This window comes from Diabrotica virgifera, chromosome 3, assembly GCF_917563875.1.
Source record: "Diabrotica virgifera virgifera chromosome 3, PGI_DIABVI_V3a".
NCBI classification, from domain to species: domain Eukaryota; kingdom Metazoa; phylum Arthropoda; class Insecta; order Coleoptera; family Chrysomelidae; genus Diabrotica; species Diabrotica virgifera.
The window spans coordinates 43,778,085-43,800,317 of record NC_065445.1 but is presented as its reverse complement, the minus strand read 5'-3'; the positions used below and the strand labels follow the sequence as shown (position 1 = coordinate 43,800,317).

General features: G+C 30.3%; 1 protein-coding gene across 2 annotated transcripts in view; it reads left to right on the top strand.

Annotated features, from left to right (window-relative positions):
* LOC114327915 (protein AMN1 homolog) overlaps positions 1 to 22,233 on the top strand; it is a 42,990-nt gene that overhangs the window by 4,676 nt on the left and 16,081 nt on the right. For both annotated transcript variants that reach the window (XM_028276631.2, XM_028276630.2), the window contains exons 2-3: positions 11,438 to 11,736; positions 16,756 to 16,970. In XM_028276631.2, the coding sequence (XP_028132432.1) occupies positions 11,438 to 11,736; positions 16,756 to 16,970 (514 nt within the window). The remainder of the gene's footprint in view (positions 1 to 11,437; positions 11,737 to 16,755; positions 16,971 to 22,233) is intronic.

The window sequence follows — 22,233 nt, the reverse complement described above, 5'->3', positions numbered from 1 at the left end:
TATTATGTTTATCTGGAATTAAGCCACAATTATAAAATTGACTATTAAAATAAAAAAAAGATTATTTCAAATATTAGAAAGATATGTTTTTGTAACCGAAGGGGTATTCCGAAGGGTATTCCTACCCTCAGGATGACATCAAATTCTGATTATTTTGTTTGTTTGTGTATTTGTGGGTGTATGTCTGTGTATGTAAAAGAACCTAATAAGAAAAAATGACCTTATAGTGGACGAAGAAAATTAGGCGATAAATACAATTAAAAAAGGATGCATGGAGAAATTATTTAAGTAATAGAACAGATGTAGGTAAACTTAAACACTACAAAGAACAGAGGAAAACAGTGAAAAGTGAAATATTCGAATAGAATAGAATAGAAATATGCTTTATTGTCATGAAAAATTGTAGATACAATTTTATCGACAAAGCTTATAAAAAGTTTTTGCTCTAAATTTTAAAGAACCGCTTGGATTGACATGAAATTTGGCATACGTATAGCTTACATGTCAAAGAAAAAAAGTGATATTGTGCCGATGTGTGCTTTTGTCTTGGGGGTGACTTTCACCCCCTCTGGGGGGTGAAAAAATATATGTCCAAAATAAGTCCGGAAATGGGTAAACTGACTAATTTTAAGTAACTTTTGTTCTATAGAGCTTCTTCGCCAAGTCAACACCTTTCGAGTTATTTGCGAGTGAATATGTTCATTTTTCAATAAAATAACCACATTTTTAGACGGTTTTTCGCAAATAACTCAAAAAGTAAGTATTTTGTGGAAAAAAACGTTCTTAACAAAAATATAGCCTATAAAAAAGTAAAAAAATGGTGTACGCGTTAGGTCTCTGGATCTCGTAGTACCAGAGTTATAGCCAATGAAAAATAGATTCATATTCACCAAATTTCAAATAGAATATTTCGACGTGAAATTTCCAAAAAATTAAGCACTTTTTGGGGAAAAACCATTATAACTTTTTTAAAGTGTTTAAAAAAAGCTTTATTTATGTTTTTACAAAAAGTTTCTAGCATTAAATTTAAGCAAGTTACACTCAAAATAAAGTTGGTCCCTTTTGTTTTTGCAAAAAGAAATCGGGAAAACCACCCCCTAATTAGCAACTTAAATGAAATTAATCGTTACCGCTCCACAAATTATTTTACTTATGTTGTGTTTATATGATCTGTAAGTTTCATCGATTTAAAGTGCTTATTTTTGAAAAAATTTGGTTTCAAAGTAAAATTTTTAAAAATTTAAATTTTGAAAAATATGCTTTTTTTCAAAATAACTTAAAAATTATTAGAGATACCAAAAATCTCGAAAAACAAAAAAAGTTAGATTTGCATTTCTGAATATCATGTATTTTTTTGTTTTTCTGTTAGACAAAAATTGATTAAGATTTGGTGTTTCTAAATTTGCATACATTCGTGATCAGTGACTCGTTCAACCCCTTTTAACTACAGCCCTTTCAATAATAAGGACTTTGAACCGATGAAACTTACAGATCATATAAACAATATATACACGAGTCAAGAAACTTGTGAAGTCGTAACGATTAAGTTCATTTAAGATACTAATTAGGGGGTGATTTTCTCGATTTTTTTAACAAAACCAAAAGGGACTAACTTTATTTTGAGCGTAACTTGTTTAATTTTGATGTTAAAAATTTTTATTATAAAACAAAAATGAAGCTTTTTTCAAACACTTTAAATAAGTTGTAATGAGTTTTTCGGATGAATTTGGAATTTGACGAATATGAACCTATTTTTCATTAGCTATAACTCTGCTTCTACTAGGTGTAGAGACGTGATATATACACCATTTTTTTAAGTTTTTTACAGGCTATATTTTTGCTAAGAATATTTTTTCGACAAAATAGTTACTATTTGAGTTATTTGAGAAAAACTGTCTAAAAGCGTGGTTATTTTGTTGAGAAAATGAACATATTCACTGCCAAATAACTCGAAAAGTATTGACTTAGTGAAAAAACTCTATAGAACAAAAGTTACTTAAAATTAGCCAGTTTATCCATTTCCTGACTTTCTTAGGACGAATATTTTTTCACCCCCAAGAGGGGGTGAAAACCATTCCCAGGGCAAAAGCACATATCGGTACAATATCACTTTTTTTCTTTGACTTGTTAGCTATGTGTATGCCAAATTTCATGTCAATACAAGCGGTTCTTTAAAATTTAGAGGTTTTGCAATATTTTACCGTTAAAGAACGGACTAAAAATAAAACAATAACAATTCAATTTACTAAAATTACATAAATCGTCAATATATTTAACATAATAATAATAATAATAATAATGAAGTTAAACAGAAAGAATCAATTACAAAATTTAAATAAATTGCAAATTGTCTACCTAGTAATTAATAAGTTTAAAAGTTAAGCTGCTGCATGTGACACCCTAATATAGATAAAAAAAATATAATAAAAATACTACTTGTGCAAAGAGTACTGTAATTTCTTAGTTCTTGATTAAGAAAATCTTCTACTGAATAATATGGTCTTTCAGATAGGTAGGCTTTTGTCAGTTCACGGAATTTGGGGAAAGATGCTGCAGATTTAAGTTGTAGAGGGAGATGGTTGTAAAGTTTTTTGCGGAATATAATATAGATTTCTTTACTAACTCAGAGGACGGGGTCGGTAAATAGACGTCAAAGGTAGAATTTCTCGTGAAGTAGTCATGATTAGGTCTTGGTGGAAAGACATGTAGATGTTTACGAATTAAGCAAACAGTTTCTAAAATATACAAAGCTTGGAAGGGTTAAAATTCCGTGATCTTTAAAGTAACTTCTGCATTGTGTTGTTCTTATGAGGCCAAATTGCTGTTTTTTCTAATTTGAAAATAACGTCGAATTGGGCAGCTGTACCAAAACCCCAAAAAGGAAGACCATAACGAAGATGTGACTCGAACAAAAAAAATATGTTATTTTGGAAGATGTTAAATTAAGTTCATTCGAAACAGATCTTAGCAAGCTGAAGCTTTCTTCCTTAGTAAATCGATATGGAGGGACCATTTAAGGTTGCTGTCTAAAAAAATTCCAAGAAATTTTACAGAATCAACGGTACTGATCTGGCTGTTATTAAGAGGTAAGGGTTGAAGAGCTCCTTTATAAGATAATGCTACTGTCTTAGTGTTTTATCTACGTTAAACGAGAGTAAATTAGAGTCAGACCAGGTTTTTATTGTAAGTAGATCAGAAGTTATAATAGCATGAAGAGTTGCAATATTTAAGTTGCTTTAAGTGATACTGGTATCATCAGCAAAAAGAAAGATTTTTACATCGATTTTTAAACTAGTGATGTCATTAATAAAGATAAGGAAAAGTAGAGGACGCAATACTGAACCTTGAGGTACCCCACATACAATGTTTTTGAGACTAGAGTCTGTATCATTTGCTCTAACCAGTTGTTTCCTATCATCCAAGTAAGATTGGAACCAATCTAAAGAAATACCTCGAATTCCGTAGAAATTTGGTTTTTTTATCAAAATTTTGTGATTTACACAATCAAAAGCTTTGGCGTAGTCACAAAAAACATCACTCCCAGATGGATGACGTCACTAGTTTGATATATATGTCAAGAAGTCATAATTTAAAATTAAAAATCCTCTTTCAGGATTTTTCCTTAAAGTCGCTGGCTTCCGAAATAATGAATTTATTCCAGACATTTACACCATACTGTATAAAATCAATGTCAATAATAGCCGTTAGCATCTATGCATGTATAGCCACTAAAAAAGCTAGCTGGATTCAACACTTCTGGTGTACAAATCTGTTAGTATTTGTAAATGTACTGTTTTTCCAAACCCTAACTGATTTCAACACCCTGGTGTCAACACACGCTAGCATCTGTAAATGTACTGTTTTTCCAAACCCTTACTGATTTCAACACCCTGGTGTCTACACACGCTAGCATCTCTAAATGTACTGTTTTTACAAACCCTAACCGATTTTAACACCCTGGTGTCTACACACGCTAGCATCTGTAAATATGCTTATTTAAATTTTATTCAAATTGTTTATCCCAGAGAGCATTTTTTTGCAATAACAAAGTCAGAAAAAAATGACGTTAGAACCATTCCACAGGTGTCAAATGAAAGAGCATGGGCTATATTTTCAACTTGGTTTAAAAAAGTGAAAAAAAATGCATTTATTAGTAATAAATAATTATGCACAAGTATCGTAAATCTTTCCTTATAAACTTTTTATTTTGTTATATAAGAAATTATATATATTTATTACAATTTTTTATCAATTATGATATAAATAATATTACTTGGTAGTTGTGCACTTAAAACAGGGTAAAAAAGTTAATTTTTTGGAAAAAGTTATTCAAAAAGTTTATAAAGAAAAATTGACGATACTTTTGCATAATTATTTAATACTAATAAATGCATTTTTTATTCACTTTTTTAAACCATGTTGAAAATGTAGCTCATGCTCTTTCATTTGACACCTGTGGAATGGTTGTAACGGCATTTTTTCTGACTTATGATATTGCAAAAAAAATGCTCTCTGGGATAAACAATTTGAATAAAATTTAAACAATTAAATGAATCGCTTTGAAATTTTTATCACATATTATGCATCAAAGAAACCTCATTTGACAAAAATTTCAAAGCTGTACACTAATTTTTACAACAGTTATTGCGTAAATATTTTTTTTGCAATTCCGACCTTTTTTCGCACTTATATTAACAATAAATGAGTATATCAAACTTTGTAATACGCCCTGAAGCTATTTCCTTATGGCATTTTTATAATCAACTATTTATAATGGGAAATAAGCCACAATTTTACCAAAAAAATATTATATTAACGTTTCGAAGCCCAAATCTGGTTTCGTTGTCAAAATACAAAATACTACTTCAGTATTCAGTAAAACGAAACCCGATTTGGGCTTCTAAACGTTAATATAATCTTTTTTGGTAAAATTGTGGCTTATTTACCATTATAAATAGTAGATTTGTAATACGTCATTTTAAAGCTTTTTCCATAAACTCGAAGATATTTGTACAAAAAAATCATAAGTTTCACTGTTTTCCGTTGATTTGAAAAAAAGGGGAAATGCCATTTTTTGACAGTTAATTATTTATAAATAAAAATGGCCGCCAGATCCTACGCAGGAAATAGTTACAATTTGTTCCTATAGGTATTACCTGTCGAAAAAACGCTTCAGTACCCTGGCTGCTGAAGTGTCACGATCACGAACAAGGTATATTTTTGTCTTATTACCCTGGCCTAAAACTGTGCTGTTCACTTTAACAAATCGGAAAGTGTGAGTCACATTAATTGGGATAATTGTCACTAAATCTTTTTATACAAAGACTTAAATTTTGTATGTAAGTATTACAAAATAACTTTTCGAATACCTATCACACTCCAATGCTCCAATTTTTTTCTCAAACTTGTTTTCACCCAGTAATAGTCACTCTAGCCCTGCGGGCTCTCGTTTCTATAACCAGGCAAGTTTTGGAAACAATTTCACTCCCCTTCGGGTGGTAAAATTAGAACTGTCAAAAGTGTCACTCGGGATACAAATCGATAATTTTAGAGCTCTCGTGTAATTACTAGTGAAAAAGACAGCATCGTGTCATATGACAGCATAAAATTATCACCAGCTGCCCTTGCATATAAACTTGTTAATTTTTATTGCCTTTTTCAAGTTTCAAGCACTTATTGAAATTATGTTAGTTATGTAGCACATTTTTAAAGATATTTGCACATTAGACCTGAAACGCAATATGTGCCACCTTTGACCTACGCGATCAAAACGTGGGTAGTTAAAAGTAAAATGATGTATGTGATTTACGTTTTGCATCACTTGTTATAGTCGGGGATCCCAGGCATATTTTCACCATTTACTACTATGATAACAAGCTAATTTTTCGTGAGTAGTTTCATTTTGACGAGACACCCAACTTTTTTCCTTACAACAATTTCCGTATGTGGTAGATAACAAAGATAGCATGGATAGTCCAGTCGGGTTAGACCAGGGATTCCCAAACTGGGGGGCGCGCCCCCTTGGGGGGCGTGAGGTCATATCAGGGGGGCGCGAGACGCGTTGAACATTAAATTAAATTTAGTTATTTTTCTAAAATTCAAAATTAACCGCTTGTTAAACTGTGTCTGGTAACGCAGAGTAAGCAAAAGTTATCTCAAATACCTACCTCTTTTTGACAACACTGAAACGCCGCATTGATGATAGGACCGAAGACATACAAAACCAGGTAGTTGATGCAGTAAAATAATCGCCATTTTTTGCTATTCAGGTAGACGAGAGTACTGACATAGCACAATGTTACCTATCAGTTAATTGTTTATGTTCGGTATATTCAAAACGAAAGACGAGCTACTTTTTTCTACAGGGTTGGAGACTGGAGACCACGACAAAAGCTGTTAATGTTATGAAAGCAGAGCGAGAGTTTTGTGACAAACATGAACTCTCTTGGCAAAAACTGATCAGTTATGTAGAGATGGCGCACCTTCAATGCTTGGTTTTCGCTCAGGCTATTTGCAATTAGTAATAGAGAAAAATGCTGATGTGATTGGGATACATTGTTTTATACATCGACAAGCCTTGGCAGCAAAAACCCTTCGAAATGAACTTATGGCTGTCTTAAAGTTGTGTATTAAATTAGTGAAGTATTAGAAAGTATGTGAAGTATTAGAAAGTGATCACAAAACACTGCTACTTCATACAGAAGTACGATGGCTCTCAAAAGGAAACATTTTGGCAAGATTATTTGACCTTCGAGATGAAGTATTTACCTGGGAACATCAAAAGCAAAATGAGCTAAACATGGCCTTCAAAAAACATTGTACCCAAGTAATATTGGCTTATTTGTCAGACATCTTTGACTAGTTGAACAGCCTTAACCTAAAACTGCAGGGTGGAGACTCAAATATAGTAGTTACGCATTGTGATGGAGGCTTAGTTACTCAACTTTGGAGGCGTAAAATATCAGCAAACCCCTGAAATTATTCAAATTTCTCTAAAGTAGAGCCAATCTCAGAAGAAACACGCTTCAAGGATATTTATGAAGGATCAAGTTTGAAAATCGAAATATCAAACCATTTGGAGAGCCTAATTGAAGAGTTCCAGAAATACTTCTCAAACACTTGTGACAATTTTTTATTTACAGAATGTCAACTGATCCATTCCATGTCAACATAGACTCCCTGCCTGAATCACTTCAAGAAGATGCTTTGCAAATAAATCCAAATGATTTTTTGCATGATTCCTCTGCCAAATACTTTGTTATAATGGACAAACCTTCATATCGAAATATCAAACCATTTGGAGAGCCTAATTGAAGAGTTCCAGAAATACTTCTCAAACACTTGTGACAATTTTTTATTTACAGAATGTCAACTGATCCATTCCATGTCAACATAGACTCCCTGCCTGAATCACTTCAAGAAGATGCTTTGCAAATAAATCCAAATGATTTTTTGCATGATTCCTCTGCCAAATACTTTGTTATAATGGACAAACCTTCATTTTGGTTAAAATATTTCAAAGTGTATCTTAGTGTATCACGGGAAGCTCTTCATTTATATTTGCCTTTTTTAAGTAACTATTTGTGCGATTTTCAACACTTTTGTGGCAATTAAAACAAAGTTTCGGAATAAACTTGTAGTCGAGAAAATGAAGCTGAAAAAATGGCAAAACCTCGCAATTTTTTCGTCCAGCATCGATTTGTACAAAAATTTGGGATTAGGCTCATTGCACCCTCTAGTTCATTTTCTATATTGAGCCGTTGTACGCTTTTGGTTTTTTAAGGGTGAAAACTACCCTTAATTGTAAAAAAATTATAAAATAACTTCTTAAACTTTAATATTGTCAACATTTGGTTCTTATTAGTTACATAATGATTGTTTTATGCTTTAAGATATACTACCATAATATTTCAACCCTTTAAACCACCCTTGTTGGAGCTATATATAAAAAATTTACTTATCCTAAAAGAATAATTTCGGTTTGCATCGATTTACATAAAAATTTAGGATTAGGATTATCTCACCCTGTACTTTATATTCTATATCATGCTCAAGGGCTTTGATTATTTTTAGGGATGTAAACTACCCCTTATTTTCAAAAATTATATAAAAACATTGTAAACTTTAATATGGGTAAAATTTGGTGTTGATTGGTTAAAGAATGATTGTTTTATGCTTTAGGATATAATATCATAATATTTAAACCCTTAAAAACCACCCTTAAGAACATTAAAATTTTTGTAAGTAGATAATTTAATTGATCTTTATAGAAAAAAGTAGAATTAAAGAATTACACAAACATTTATTTACAGAAAAATATGAATTTACAAATGTGCACAAATACAAATACAAATAGTCTTTTAGTCATCTTCCAGTATACGAACCGGTTCTGTGGTATTATACATACATTGAAAATGCTCCATAAGCGGACTATTCGAATTTTTCGAAAAAAAAAAATCGTTTTATAAACATAGCTCCTTCATTTTTGGCGATAGAAAGTTGTTTCAAAAATGATTTTGTAGGATTTTTGAAGAGCTATAAGACTGTGTAAATTAAATTTCGTAAGATCCCTTATTTTTTAATTGGGGTGGGTTTAAAGGGCTCGAATAAGGGGGTGTTTGCTTGTAAATAGAGGTTTTAAACAGCTATATCTCGCTAATTGTTCATTATAATGAGAATCTATTAACAATTAAATTTTAGGTATTTAAAAAGCTACAATTTAGTAGTCTATCATTTTTTTCGTAACTTCAGTATTTTCGGAGATATTTTGAAGTAAATGGTGAAAAATACGAAATTGCAAAAAATCAATTTTTCTTTAAACTTCAATCTTTTTAAAATTATATCTTTTAAATAGGTCAAATTTCTTGAATATATTGTTAATACAAATATGCAAGGAATTACAGAAAGGTTAAGATTAATTTTTAATTAGGAGGGTAGTTAGGGGGTTGTTTTCACTGATTTTTTCGTAGATAAAAGCAGGTACCGACCTTTCTTTGATCATAAGTCGCTAAATTTTCATGGTAGAAACTTTCCATTATTATTTTTTGAAAGATCTAATTATATACTTAAAAAAATATTTTTTAAATTTTCTTCAAAAAATGCAAAGTTTTCCCGGTATTTGGCTTTGAATATTTCAAATTATACATTTGACGAAAAAAGCTAACTTTTAACGTACCTTATCTCGGTTTATATTGGTCTTAAAGATATTATAGAAAGAGAATTTGATTTGTGTTACTAAAAGATACAATTTTGATATCTACAGTTTTTTTGATTAAATGTATATTTTTCAAGGTATTCTTAGAAAACTCTCTAAAGGAGTCGATTTTTTCGTCGAAAAACTGTTACCTTCAAGCGCGAATAACTCGAAAAATATTAGTTTTACGAAGAAAATGTAAAAAATATTTTTTTCTTAGAATTACTTTTTACATGGATTTGCATGGTTAAAATTGAATAAAAAATTCCCACCCCCGAGATGGGGTGGCAACCACCCCCAAGGTTTTAGCGTACGGTGGTATGATATAGAAAATGATCCTTGGTCTATTCCCTACCGTCTGTGAAAATTTCAAGTAAATCCATGCTGGACGAAAAAATTGCGAGCCAAAATGCTTAATTTCCTCGACTATTGATGTTGCTAGTGACTTGTGTTGTGCACTTACTAAAACCGTTGATTGAAATATTCTCAATCAACGCTAAAACTCAGCCACGAATAGGCATACAAGTAAATAAAATGCAAGCACATCCATCTCACTAACCAACCTAATCTATTTTTCTTTTATTAATAATGTTTGTATTTTATGGAAACTGATATTGTTGTATCTTATGGCAGAAGAAATTAATGTTTTGTTTTTAATCTAATACTTATTTGTTTTTGTTTTGTTCCTTTTCAACAAAAGGGGGCGTGGTACAAAAAAGTTTGGGAACTCCTGGGTTAGACGAATAACAGGCATAACCTTGCATACCGAGCTGCCCCAAATTTTATTTTTCTAATCTTTAGGGAGGGTCAGTAGTAGTGTAAATTTAAAATATCAACTGAATTCAGCCGTTGCGTTAGCCGTCATTTTGATTTTAAACGTGAACCGTTTTTGCTCAATATCTCCGCCAGTTTCAACTTCTCGACAAAAAGTATAAGTAGGTACTAAAATTGTTGTAATTTTCTATAATTTCTTTCATTACAATTTTTTTCGTGCGGTCGATATTTCCAGAGTTATGGGGGAAAATAATGACAGTTAGAGCATAATTATTGAATTATTTCGTTTATTATTGATTCTTGTCGGACTAGCGATACTTACCTGCATTTTTTGTAGGACATTGCTTTATTTGGATGAAAAATACACTAACCTAACAAGTTATACCTTTGTCCTATTGTTACTAATAAAAAAATGGTCTTGTGGTATTAACAACTTTTGAAAGTAGGACCAGGACAAAGTACCACACAATTTGTAGGAAAATGTGAGTGTTGTTTAAAATTAAGTCATATTTCCGTATTTTTTATTTCACTATCTCATAATTCATCTTAAACTATTTTTAATGTGTTATGTTTACATTTTACTATTTCAATTCTTAGCTTTAAATATTATTTCACCTATACGGCAACGCTGTAAGCTTTACTCCAAATAGGGGTGGAGATCTTTTTTAAAATCCAAGTATGTTACGATTCGACCATATGTGTTTCATCAATAAACAGGTGTGAAAGTCTACCAATTTTTTGTTCCACTCTATCGAGCTAATATTTACCACTACGATATCTACAATTAAACCAGCGACCCAACAACAATTAAATCAACAATTTATAAAAGTGTTAAACATAATATTTTTCATTCTAGCCCAGTCGGAATAACATTTGACCTTGCATGCCGAGTTGCCCTTTTTGTATAGGTACATTTTTGTCGTAAAATTAATAATAAACGAAATAATTTAATAATAAAATTATGCACTAACAGTCATTATTTTCCCCCATAACTCTGAAAATATCGACCGCACGAAAAAAATTGTAATGAAAGAAATTATAGAAAATCACATTTTCAACAATTGTAGTTCTCATACTTTTTGTCGAGAAAATGGCGGAGATATTGAGCAAAAACGGTTCGCGTTTAAAATCAAAATGACGGCTAATGCAACGGTGGAATTTAGTCGAGATTTTAAATTTACACTACTATTGACCTCCATAAAGATTAGAAAAATAATATTTGGGGCAGCTCGGCATGTAAGGTTAAGACTGTTATTCGTCTAACCCGACTGGACTATCCCTGCTGTCTTATTTGTTATCAACCACATACGGAAATTGTTGTAAGGAAAAAAGTTAGGCGTGTCCTCAAAATGAAACTACTCACGAAAAATTAGCCTGTTAGTAGTAAATGGTGAAAATAGGCCTTGATCCCTGACTATTATATTTTGTCTCAATTTTTTTTCTCCAATACATTAATTCAACTTCTTATAGAGCCATTGATTATGTCGTTGATAACCTTGCCATATACATGAAAGAAAATGATGAAAAACTTAGTGCACTGCCATATAATATTAGAAACAGAATTCTACGTAGATTTACGACTTCAGCCTATTTTTGGAGAAACATTCATTTCAAATCGGTTTTGTCAGCTATTGCTAACGAACAGACATTGTCAATTAATTTGACTTCAGCTCCATTGGACGACGAGATATTAAAAATAATTTCTAAATGTAAAAATGTTCGAAAACTGTATTTATCAAGAAATGATGATGGTTTGATTACAACTAAAGGTAAGTTATGTACAGCTGCTATCACTGAATAGCTTACACCTTCATTTTTATAGTCGGTTTACTAATCTCAGACCTACTTAATATACTTAATATACTATCAGTTTACAACGTATTCTTCTTCTACCTCGCGGTTTCCAGTTTTGTACTGGTTTTGGGATTCTGTGCTCATGCATTATTTGTACGTGACCAAACCATCTTAGTTGTATTTCGTTTATTTCGTCATTTATTGTATGCGTGACCTTCCTTTTTTCTCGTATCCGTTCATTGGTGACATGTTCTCTTCTTGATCTTCCTGCAGCTCTTCTCCAGAAATCCATTTCGGTGACCTCTAACATTCGTTTTGATTTTTTCTTCATAGGTCATACTTCGCAGCTTTATGTTACAATGCTTTTCACTACGGCGTTATATAGGGGAGTGCAATTAGAATGAAAACATACATTGTTTCGGAATAATTCAAATAAGCTTATATTTTTCTAAAACTTTTTTTGTTAGTTTATATACATGTTATAACTAAAAAGTTCTACTCCCAGATTTGGCCGCTAATTGTTTATTAATTGTTTAAACAATAACAATTGTTTTGTATAAATAATTTAAAAAATATCGTTGAATTCATCATTTTACTTTGATAAAATATGTTTCTATTTTGTTTTTGGTTATGCTGAAACCATATATGGCATTACAATTTGAAAATTCTTATACAGAAGCTCTTATACAGTGTGTTTGCGTAGCTAGGAACCACATGGAAAACATTTTTATTATCAATTTTACGAAAAAAAGTTATTCTTCATAAAATACTATGGATAGTCAAAAATCTAAAACGCAACCACCAGATATCAAATTTTATCAATTTTATACGAGTTATGTCAAAAATATGAATTTCTTTAAAGAGTAAAGTACCTTTTTATTCCAGCATATCAAAAAATGCTATTATGAAAAGTTGTTTGAAAAGTAAAACTATGTTTTAATATACAATTACGTTATTCTAATAAAAAAAGATTCAATTTTTTCTCAAATTACGGATACCCATCATCATTTTATTTCAATTATTGTAACTATTTTATTATCAATTTTACGAAAAAAAGTTATTCTTCATAAAATTCTCTACCTAGTCTAAAATCTATGATACAACCATCAGATATCAAACTTTTTCAGTTTTATACGAGGTATGTAAAAAATATGAATTTTTCTTAAAAGTCAAGTGCCTTTATTATTCACAATATTTTAATTAGAAGAATGTAGTTGAACTCTGAAACATATTTTTTAATTCCAAACAGCTTTTCTTTATAACAATTTTCGATGTTGTGAAATATAAAGCTACTTTACTCTTGAGTGAAATTCATATTTTTTGACATTATAAAATTAATAAAATTTTATATTTGATGGTTGCATCTTAGATTATATATGATGCAGAGTATTTTATAAAGAATAACTTTTTTTCGTAAGACTGATAATAAAAAAGATATCAATAGGTTCCAAGTTACGCAGACATACTGTATAAGAGCTAAAAAAATTTTTTTTGTTGAACATTTATTATTGTTGAAGCTTATTATTAAATATATTTTAGATAAGTTTTACAGAAAAAAGTTTTGATCACTTTGTATAAACTTTTTTTTAGCTGGTAATTGTATTACATTTTTGTTATCTTTCTTAATTTTCTCAAAAAGAAATAGTTTATTTCATTTTTATAGTAAAATAATTTAGTGCATTTTAAATACTACATCCTAATCTTTAAAAAACACGTATAAAACTGTAATAGACCTGTTCAAACTTGAGTAATACCGTCTTAAAATGGTGTTAATTCTGTAAAACTATAAAGTTTTCAAAAATTACATTTTTTGAGACATCGTATCATTTGAATTAAATTTTTGAAATTTTTTTTGAATGAATCATCGTTTAGTAAGATGCTTGAAAGGTAAGTTGTGCAAAATTTAGAGTTTTAAAAGAAAAATTGTATTAGTTACACATTTTTAAATCATTTTTAAACAAAATTCATATGTCTCACTTTCAGCCCACACCGTACTTTTGCCCATACATTTTGTTTCTTTTTATTATAACTCTAAGATAGCTTAATTATTCTTCTTTCATGTTCAATTTGTAAAATTCAATTTGATCGATTAGTTAAAGAATTACATTAAAATAACTCAACCGTGCACTTTGCCGTACGCTAGTTTACAGTGCGCCAATGTTTGTGAGAAGGGTGACTTTAGCGTTATAAATAAAAAATTATAGAAGCTACAGATTTAATTTTAGAAAAATCTTTATATAAGGTTTTTTTTGTAAAATTTTCTGAATTTTTCAATGGCCAAGTCAGTTTTTTCAAAAATATATATTTTCGGAGTTATTTAAAAGAACATCTATTTTCGCAGTTCATTTGTTTAATAAAAAATGAAGAACCAACTTCTCGAGTAGAACTTTTTGATATGTTGTTTATTAAACATTTCTTAATGAAATTACAAAAAGATCTATCTTGTTTGATTTTTTCCGAAGTGAAAATCTATATGCACTCCCCTAATAGATATTTTTCTTGTTTTGATTATTTATCTTATTGTATAATTGCTTTCCTACTCTGAATATTTTTAATGGTTCCGTCCAGTGTTCCATCATTCGTGATTTTCAGGCCCAGGTATTCATATTCGTCTAATCTCAGACCTAACCTTAGACCTAACTGTCTATAATAGTAAATTTATTAAAATCGGTTCGTTCAACTCAGAGGGGTTTTGACAGATTCAGAATAGGAAACATATAACACAAAAATCTCACAATAAAACACTGAAAAACGTTTGTTTTTCTATACTTCCACAAAATTTATTACAACTATATTATTACTACAGCTGTTTCGGCAAAGTGCCTTTTTCAAGTGATATATTTAACAATGTGTTTGCCTTTTTAAGTCTTTAACTGAAGAGGTTGAGGAGTGGGGAGCTGTTTGTCTCGAGTTGGTCATTCAGAATTATATCTGTATTTTTCAATTTATTAATTTCCATTGATTCTAAAAGTGATAGCTTAAGGCCTTTATTTTGAATATGTAGAATTTGAAACTCTTCATTGAAAGAATGATTATGATCTAGAAGGTGAAGTGCGTATGTAGAAGTGTCTGTTTTTCTATTGTTAAAAGCCCTTTTGTGTTCTGCTATCCGTTTGTCAAAAGTTCTGCCAGTTTGACCGATGTAAGTTTTCGGACAGTCACCACAAGTTAGTTTGTACACACCACTCTGTAGTTGCTTTTTCTTTCGGCTTTTATTGTTTTTAATATGTTTGCTTAAGTTGTTGTTAGTTCTGAAAGCTGGTGTTATTCCTTTCTTTTTTATGTATCTGGCTATTTTTGTTGTTATTTTGCCAGTATATGTGAGAGAGCAGAAGGTACTGGGTTCTTTCTGTGGTGGTGGATACACTAATTTCAAGGCTTTCTTATGGAGTTTTTGGTTTAAAATGTTGTTAACTGTTTGTTCGTTATAGCCATTGTTTACTGCTATTTGTCTGCTATTGTTAACAAACAGTTAACAACATTTTAAACCAAAAACTCCATAAGAAAGCCTTGAAATTAGTGTATCCACCACCACAGAAAGAACCCAGTACCTTCTGCTCTCTCACATATACTGGCAAAATAACAACAAAAATAGCCAGATACATAAAAAAGAAAGGAATAACACCAGCTTTCAGAACTAACAACAACTTAAGCAAACATATTAAAAACAATAAAAGCCGAAAGAGAAAGCAACTACAGAGTGGTGTGTACAAACTAACTTGTGGTGACTGTCCGAAAACTTACATCGGTCAAACTGGCAGAACTTTTGACAAACGGATAGCAGAACACAAAAGGGCTTTCAACAATAGAAAAACAGACACTTCTACATACGCACTTCACCTTCTAGATCATAATCATTCTTTCAATGAAGAGTTTCAAATTCTACATATTCAAAATAAAGGCCTTAAGCTATCACTTTTAGAATCAATGGAAATTAATAAATTGAAAAATACAGATATAATTCTGAATGACCAACTCGAGACAAACAGCTCCCCACTCCTCAACCTCTTCAGTTAAAGACTTAAAAAGGCAAACACATTGTTAAATATATCACTTGAGAAAGGCACTTTGCCGAAACAGCTGTAGTAATAACATAGTTGTAATAAATTTTGTGGAAGTATAGAAAAACAAACGTTTTTCAGTGTTTTATTGTGAGATAAAATGAACTTCCATCAAGTAACGGTCGAATCCATCAATTAACACAAAAATGCCTACCTCACACTATTAGCAGCTCAAATAAACTTACTCTTTCATTAAAAAAGAAGAATTATTGAAAATAGTGGGAGTGTATAGTAAACTCATAAAATTTTCCGTATATATTCAAAATATACAGTGATGAGCGCGCTAAAAACCGGCAAAATAACGCAAAACATGGAGAATGTAATACATTGTGAAGTAAAAAAGATGAAACTAGTAGAGGAGAAAATTATCGATATAAACGTACAAATTAACGCTACATTACATAGTTTCCCACCTTTAGACGCATCGGAGGAGTATGACAGCTGTCACTGTGCCAAGAGAATTTTATAAAATACTCCTGCATACTCCTGTCAGAGACGTCTAAAAGTGGGAAACTATGTAATGTAATGTTAATTTATACGTTTATAACGATAATTTCAACCTCTACAAGTTTTATCTCTGTTTATTTCACAATGTATTATGTTTTCCATCTTTTGTGTTATTTTGCCAGTTATTAGCGCGCTCATCTCTGTATAATTTCAGTTGTTATAATTTAACATATTATAGTAAATAATTATTGTATTATTCTTGCTGATTATATTATTAGGTATTTGTATTATTGTTGTTTCGTTGTTTGTTAGTTATATTTAGTTAATTAGTTAATTGTATTTAGTTTATATTTTGAATTTTATTATTATGAATAGTCAAATTATTTCATTTGTTCCGTCAGCTAATACTTTGGTAAGCTTTTATAAACCAAAATAAAACTTATTTTCTGAGGTAAAAAAATCTATATAGAGAAATCTGTATTTCAGGTTTAGTGGAGCTACTAAAAAATTGTCCCAATTTGGTTCATTTTGTACTCTGTCGCAGCACGGAAGTGAAAGATGAGGTGTTAGATTGTATGGCAGAACATTGTCCAGATCTGACATGTTTGGATTTTGGCGGTTGTTCGCAGATTACTGATATAGGCATTAAGAAAATTTCGAGGTTGAAAAAATTGACTGGTGTCAATTTTTCTGCTACACAAGTAAGTTAAATGGTATTTCTTATATGATATTTGATAAAAACACCTGTACTGCAACTGATACTTTCAGTTCTAATGAAATCATACATACTTTTTAAACTGAAACAACAATACACAAAATAAAAAAGCAAATATTCATTTATAGTTTGTTGGTCCAACCATTTATAGTGATTCTAATTGGTCCAACCGCAGGCTAGTTTACTCCACTGTTAAATTTTGACACTAATGACATTTATGAAATTTTGGCTTTTCTGTCATTTTATAGGTTAATTAAGTATATCGGCGATTTTTTGTGTTTTCTGCATTATTCCTTTAATTTTTAGATTTTTAGTCTACTTTTATATAAAAACAGTTGTTTTTAGAACTCTTTAGCAATGTGTTAGCAATATAACATGTATGGATTATCATCGAAAGCTGATATGATCAATGAAAAAAGAAAATGAATTTGGTGACTTTTCTAGTGACTTTCTTGGGTGTGAATCTGTCTTTTTAGTTTACTCCTCTTCGTTAAAAAAGCAACTATAGATAAGTGTAACTATGAGGAAAGTGTAAGCTTTTAAAATGAGGAAGATGATATTTTTTTAATGGAGGGCCCAAGACCTATGATAATATCGTATGATAGTATGATTCCAACTTGCGTAGACACACTGTATAATATACATATACAATTATTATAAATTTAAATTTTGTGTCATATTGCGTACAGGACTAATTTTTATTTATTATTTTAAATTATTAATTAAATATTATGTCAACTGATTTTAAATTTAAAAATGCTGTAAAGCCTATACCTAGCCTATAGAAACAATATTTATTTCATATAAAATTAAATAATAAAGTAATTCGACAATAGTTTTCCAGCGTTTAAATTTTATCATTTGTTTACATAATTTGTTATAAAGGAACATTAAAAATATATTATATAAAAATGCATAATGTATGTAAAAGTATTTAAAAGAGTATTTAATTACTTTGTGTCATTTGTAGGCGATTTACTTACATAGATTTACTTACATAGGTAGTTAATTATAGTTGCACTTGAGATGAGCAAGGTCAACGTGTTCATGCAAGGCAATGAATTATTTTTTAATTCAAATGTGTAGGTCAAGTACCTCCAAGCCGATCTTTAGACCAGGTTCTATCGTCGCCCCCGTTAGGTAAATTATTCCGATTCGTTTTTTTTGCACAAACTTACTCAAAAAGAGGTCCTTATAACAAATCCACGAGGGTGCCAGGCGGTACCGCGGCCGCAAAATTATTTAAACAATTTTTTTAAACAAATTAAAAAAATTTCCCTTCGTACAAATTTGTTTTAGATTCTTTGGGTCATTATGAGCAAAAAAGGTCTCTTGTGATTTTTCTCTAAAATTAATTGTTGTCGGGTTATACGCGATTTAAAATTTGAAAAACGCGAAAATGGCTATTTTCAAGGCTTAAAAACTCGGTTGAAAATTATTATTCTGAAAGTCAGAAAGTGACTAAATCAAAGTTTAAAGCCTCCCCTACATGATCCTGAAGAAATGTGTGTCATTAATTTATTACTAAGTTGTTATTTTTAGTTATCATCAATGAGCGCTAACAGCGTATTGGGGCGGCCGTCAATGTGAGTGCGAAAGAGATACACCATTCCGGCAGTTCAATGGTACATCTTACTCCCACTCACATTGACGGCCGCCTCAATACGCTGTTAGCGCTCATTGTTAATAATTAAAAATAACAGCTTAGTAATAAATTAATAGCACAAATTTCTTCAGGATGTACGGGGGGAGCTTTAAACTTTGATTTAGTCACTTTCTGACTTTCATATAATAATTTTTAACCGAGTTATTAAGCCTTGATAATGGTAATTTTCGGGTTTTTCAAATTTTAAATCGCGTATCACTCGACAATTAATTTTAGAGAAAACTCACAAGAGACCTTTTTTGCTCATAATGACCCAACGATTTAAAAAAAAGATTTGTACGAAGTAAAAAAATTGATTTTTTGAGTTTGTTTAAAAATATAGTTATTTATGAAACAGTTCGTGAAGTATGCTTTTTGCGAACGCACGCGATGTTTAGAGCACGAGCGACAGCGGGGCGAGTGCTATACATCGCGTAAGTTTGCAAAAAGTACTTCACGCAGAGTTTCATACAATATTTTATCTACTATAAACAAATAAAAAAAACTGTAACTCTTCGTCACTGGAATTCATTTCTATTATACAATTTTTAGAACTTTGGCATAAAAAAAATTTAACTTCTTTCAAACCACAAAACTCTTAAAACTTTTGTTATTTATTGCTCACATGTCATCACCATGACAACGCGAAAGTTAAGGATATTTGATTATATGAACGTGTGCCAAAAAACAGTGCGAAAAAGTAAATCCTATTTAAAATACATTGTTACTTCACGCACACTTTAAATCCTTTACGCACTGCTATCTATAATGACAGATTTCACAAACTAAAAACTTATACATACTATGAGATAGAGTAGATAAAATTGCTTAAACAATTTTCCGACCGCGACACCTCCCGGTACCCTGTGGATTTGTCATAAGAATCTCTTTTTGAGTAAGTTTGCGCAAAAAAAAAGAATCGGAATAATTTACCTAACGGGGGCTCCGATACAGGCTGGTCTAAAGCAGATCTGTTATTGTAGAGACGTGTAATGATGATGTAAATATGATATTATTTGTATAATCAAACGGGTTTTTCCTCCAAAAATAGAAGGCTAAGCTTTATTATTATACAAAACAAATAACCGCAAAGGAAGCAGTGATATCATTAATACAATATGGACATATTATGTTTATTAAAAACTATAACATTCTAATCAACAAAATGTTGATTATTATGTAGTGTAGGCGCACTCCTATAAAGATAAATAAAATATACTAACTAACCCCATGAAAAATTGGACTGATTCTCCTCTTGTAATTTGAAACAAAAAAAAACATAAATAATTTTTTTATAAGAATGGCAGATTTTTTCTTATTAACTTATTTCCCATTTAGACTAGTTAATTTATTTCGTTGAAACCATATAAGTAATAAAAGTAATGTCGATTCGCTAATCTGAGACACAACTGTCTAGTGATGTTAGTATATTTTTTGGGAACTTAGGTTGCTAGACGTGACTGGAAATTACTACACAACCAAACATACCTGCTCATAGCCAATATTATTAGTAGTAAACAGACATAAATAACATAAACCGTACGCCAATCAATAATTATGTATTTACACCATTAGACTGTATTGAAAACAAATGAGATAATTGTTTATTGTACAAAATAAAAATATTTTGTATAAATAAATTACACAAAATTTTATGAGTTTAGTATACACTCTATACCACTCTTTAGTATACCACTATTTCCAATAATTCTTCTTTTTTAATGAAAGATTAAGTTGATTTGAGCAGTTAATAATATGAGGTAGGAATTTTTGTGTTGAACGTTTCCTATTCCGAATGTGTCAAAATAAATCTCAGCTGAGCGAATTGAGTGTATAATTATTTCTTACGTGCGTACAAAGTACACAGAGTAGGGGAGAGTTGGATAAAACGGGATAGTCGGATAAAATGGGATACCTAGCCTAGAGACCCAACTAGTGATGCTATCAATCGGACAACGACGGAAACTTGTTATCAGTCGTCATTTTAACATTCTCAGTTTACCTCGATGCCAATATTTGATGAAAAGTTGTTGTGTTTAGAATTGTTTGACTCTATTTTTTGATATTTTGTACTTTTAAGTGCGTAGTTTTCTACATTATACTGCCTACATATATAAAAATATAATTCCGGTGACTATTACATTTAATTAAGCAGTCATTAACGAATATTCTCATGTGTAGTCTACCTAATTTTACTCTCACATTTAGGCAGCAGCCATCTTTGTTTTGAAAAATGTCTGAGTTTGACAAAACGGGACACTTAATAAGTTGGATAAAATGGGATACAGTTTCTTATGTCCCGTTTTATCTACCTATTTATTTGTTGGACTATTAATTTTTTAATTAGAGATATGAAGCGTTTTCTCATACCGCAGAGAAGAGCAACATATTTTTATGTGACTTTTGTTCTGATATACGTACCTAGTCCTAAATAAAAGGTCTTATTTCCCATTTTGCCATACAACATAAAAAACGCCTATTTTTAAGTTTCTGACTACTGAAGATATTATTCTTTCAAGAGGAAATTTTACTATACAGTTTATTGTCTACCTAATTTAGACATAAATTAAGTTTTAGATAATTTTATACAAAAAATTAAATATTATAAACCTATCCCGTTTTATCCAAAGGTGGTTGGATAAAACGGGATGTGTAGGACTTTAATAAATATTTTTTTTTACTATTTTCCAGTTATTAAAAATAGCTAAAGATATGTGTTTTGTGTACTGCAATAAATATTATACATATAAAAAATAATATTATGGTAATTTCTTTAACATATTTTCCGTAGTAAAAGTAAACAAGAATGGTATCCCGTTTTGTCCAACTCTCCCCTATTTTTTTAATAGTTAGTTTTCTCTATTTAACCCGTGAATTTTTGCATCACACCATTTTTGCTTGTACTCGAGTGGGGGGTATACACAGATGAATAACACAGTCCATGGAAGTAAGTGGAAAAATGAAGTATTTTCTAGTGAAAATAATGGTAATTATGTAGGTGTTTTGGAATATTTACTCATTTTATATAATAATAATTGGAACTCATAATATGTAGTGAACGAAATACAGGAAGTCAAATTTTACTCTCTAATAATTATGTAATATTATTACATAATGACATAACAGTCATTATTAAATACTTAATATATCTTTTATTATAAAAAAAATTTTTGGGAGTTCTAACTATATTTTTTCATACTGGTGAAAACTTAAAGAAAGTTATTTTAGAATTTTTAAATCCTAAGATTCTAAAATAAATTAGATTTATAAATAAATTTAGATTTAAACCTGTTGGGGACAGAGTTATAATAATGCGTTTAATATATCAGGTAAATATAAGGGACTCCAATCAAGAATAAAACAACATATTTTTTCTGCCCATTTTATATCATGCGCAATACATTCATTAAATTTAATTGGTATTGATACTAATAATAAAAATCGACAGAAAATACAGAAACTATTTCATGATGGAATTTCAGAAAATATTAAATGAGAAATGGAAAAGAACATTATAAGTTAATATTTTTTTGTTGTATGCGATTCTTTAATTAGGAGCATTAAAAAATATCTGAGAGGTATAAAACTATTAACAATAAATTCA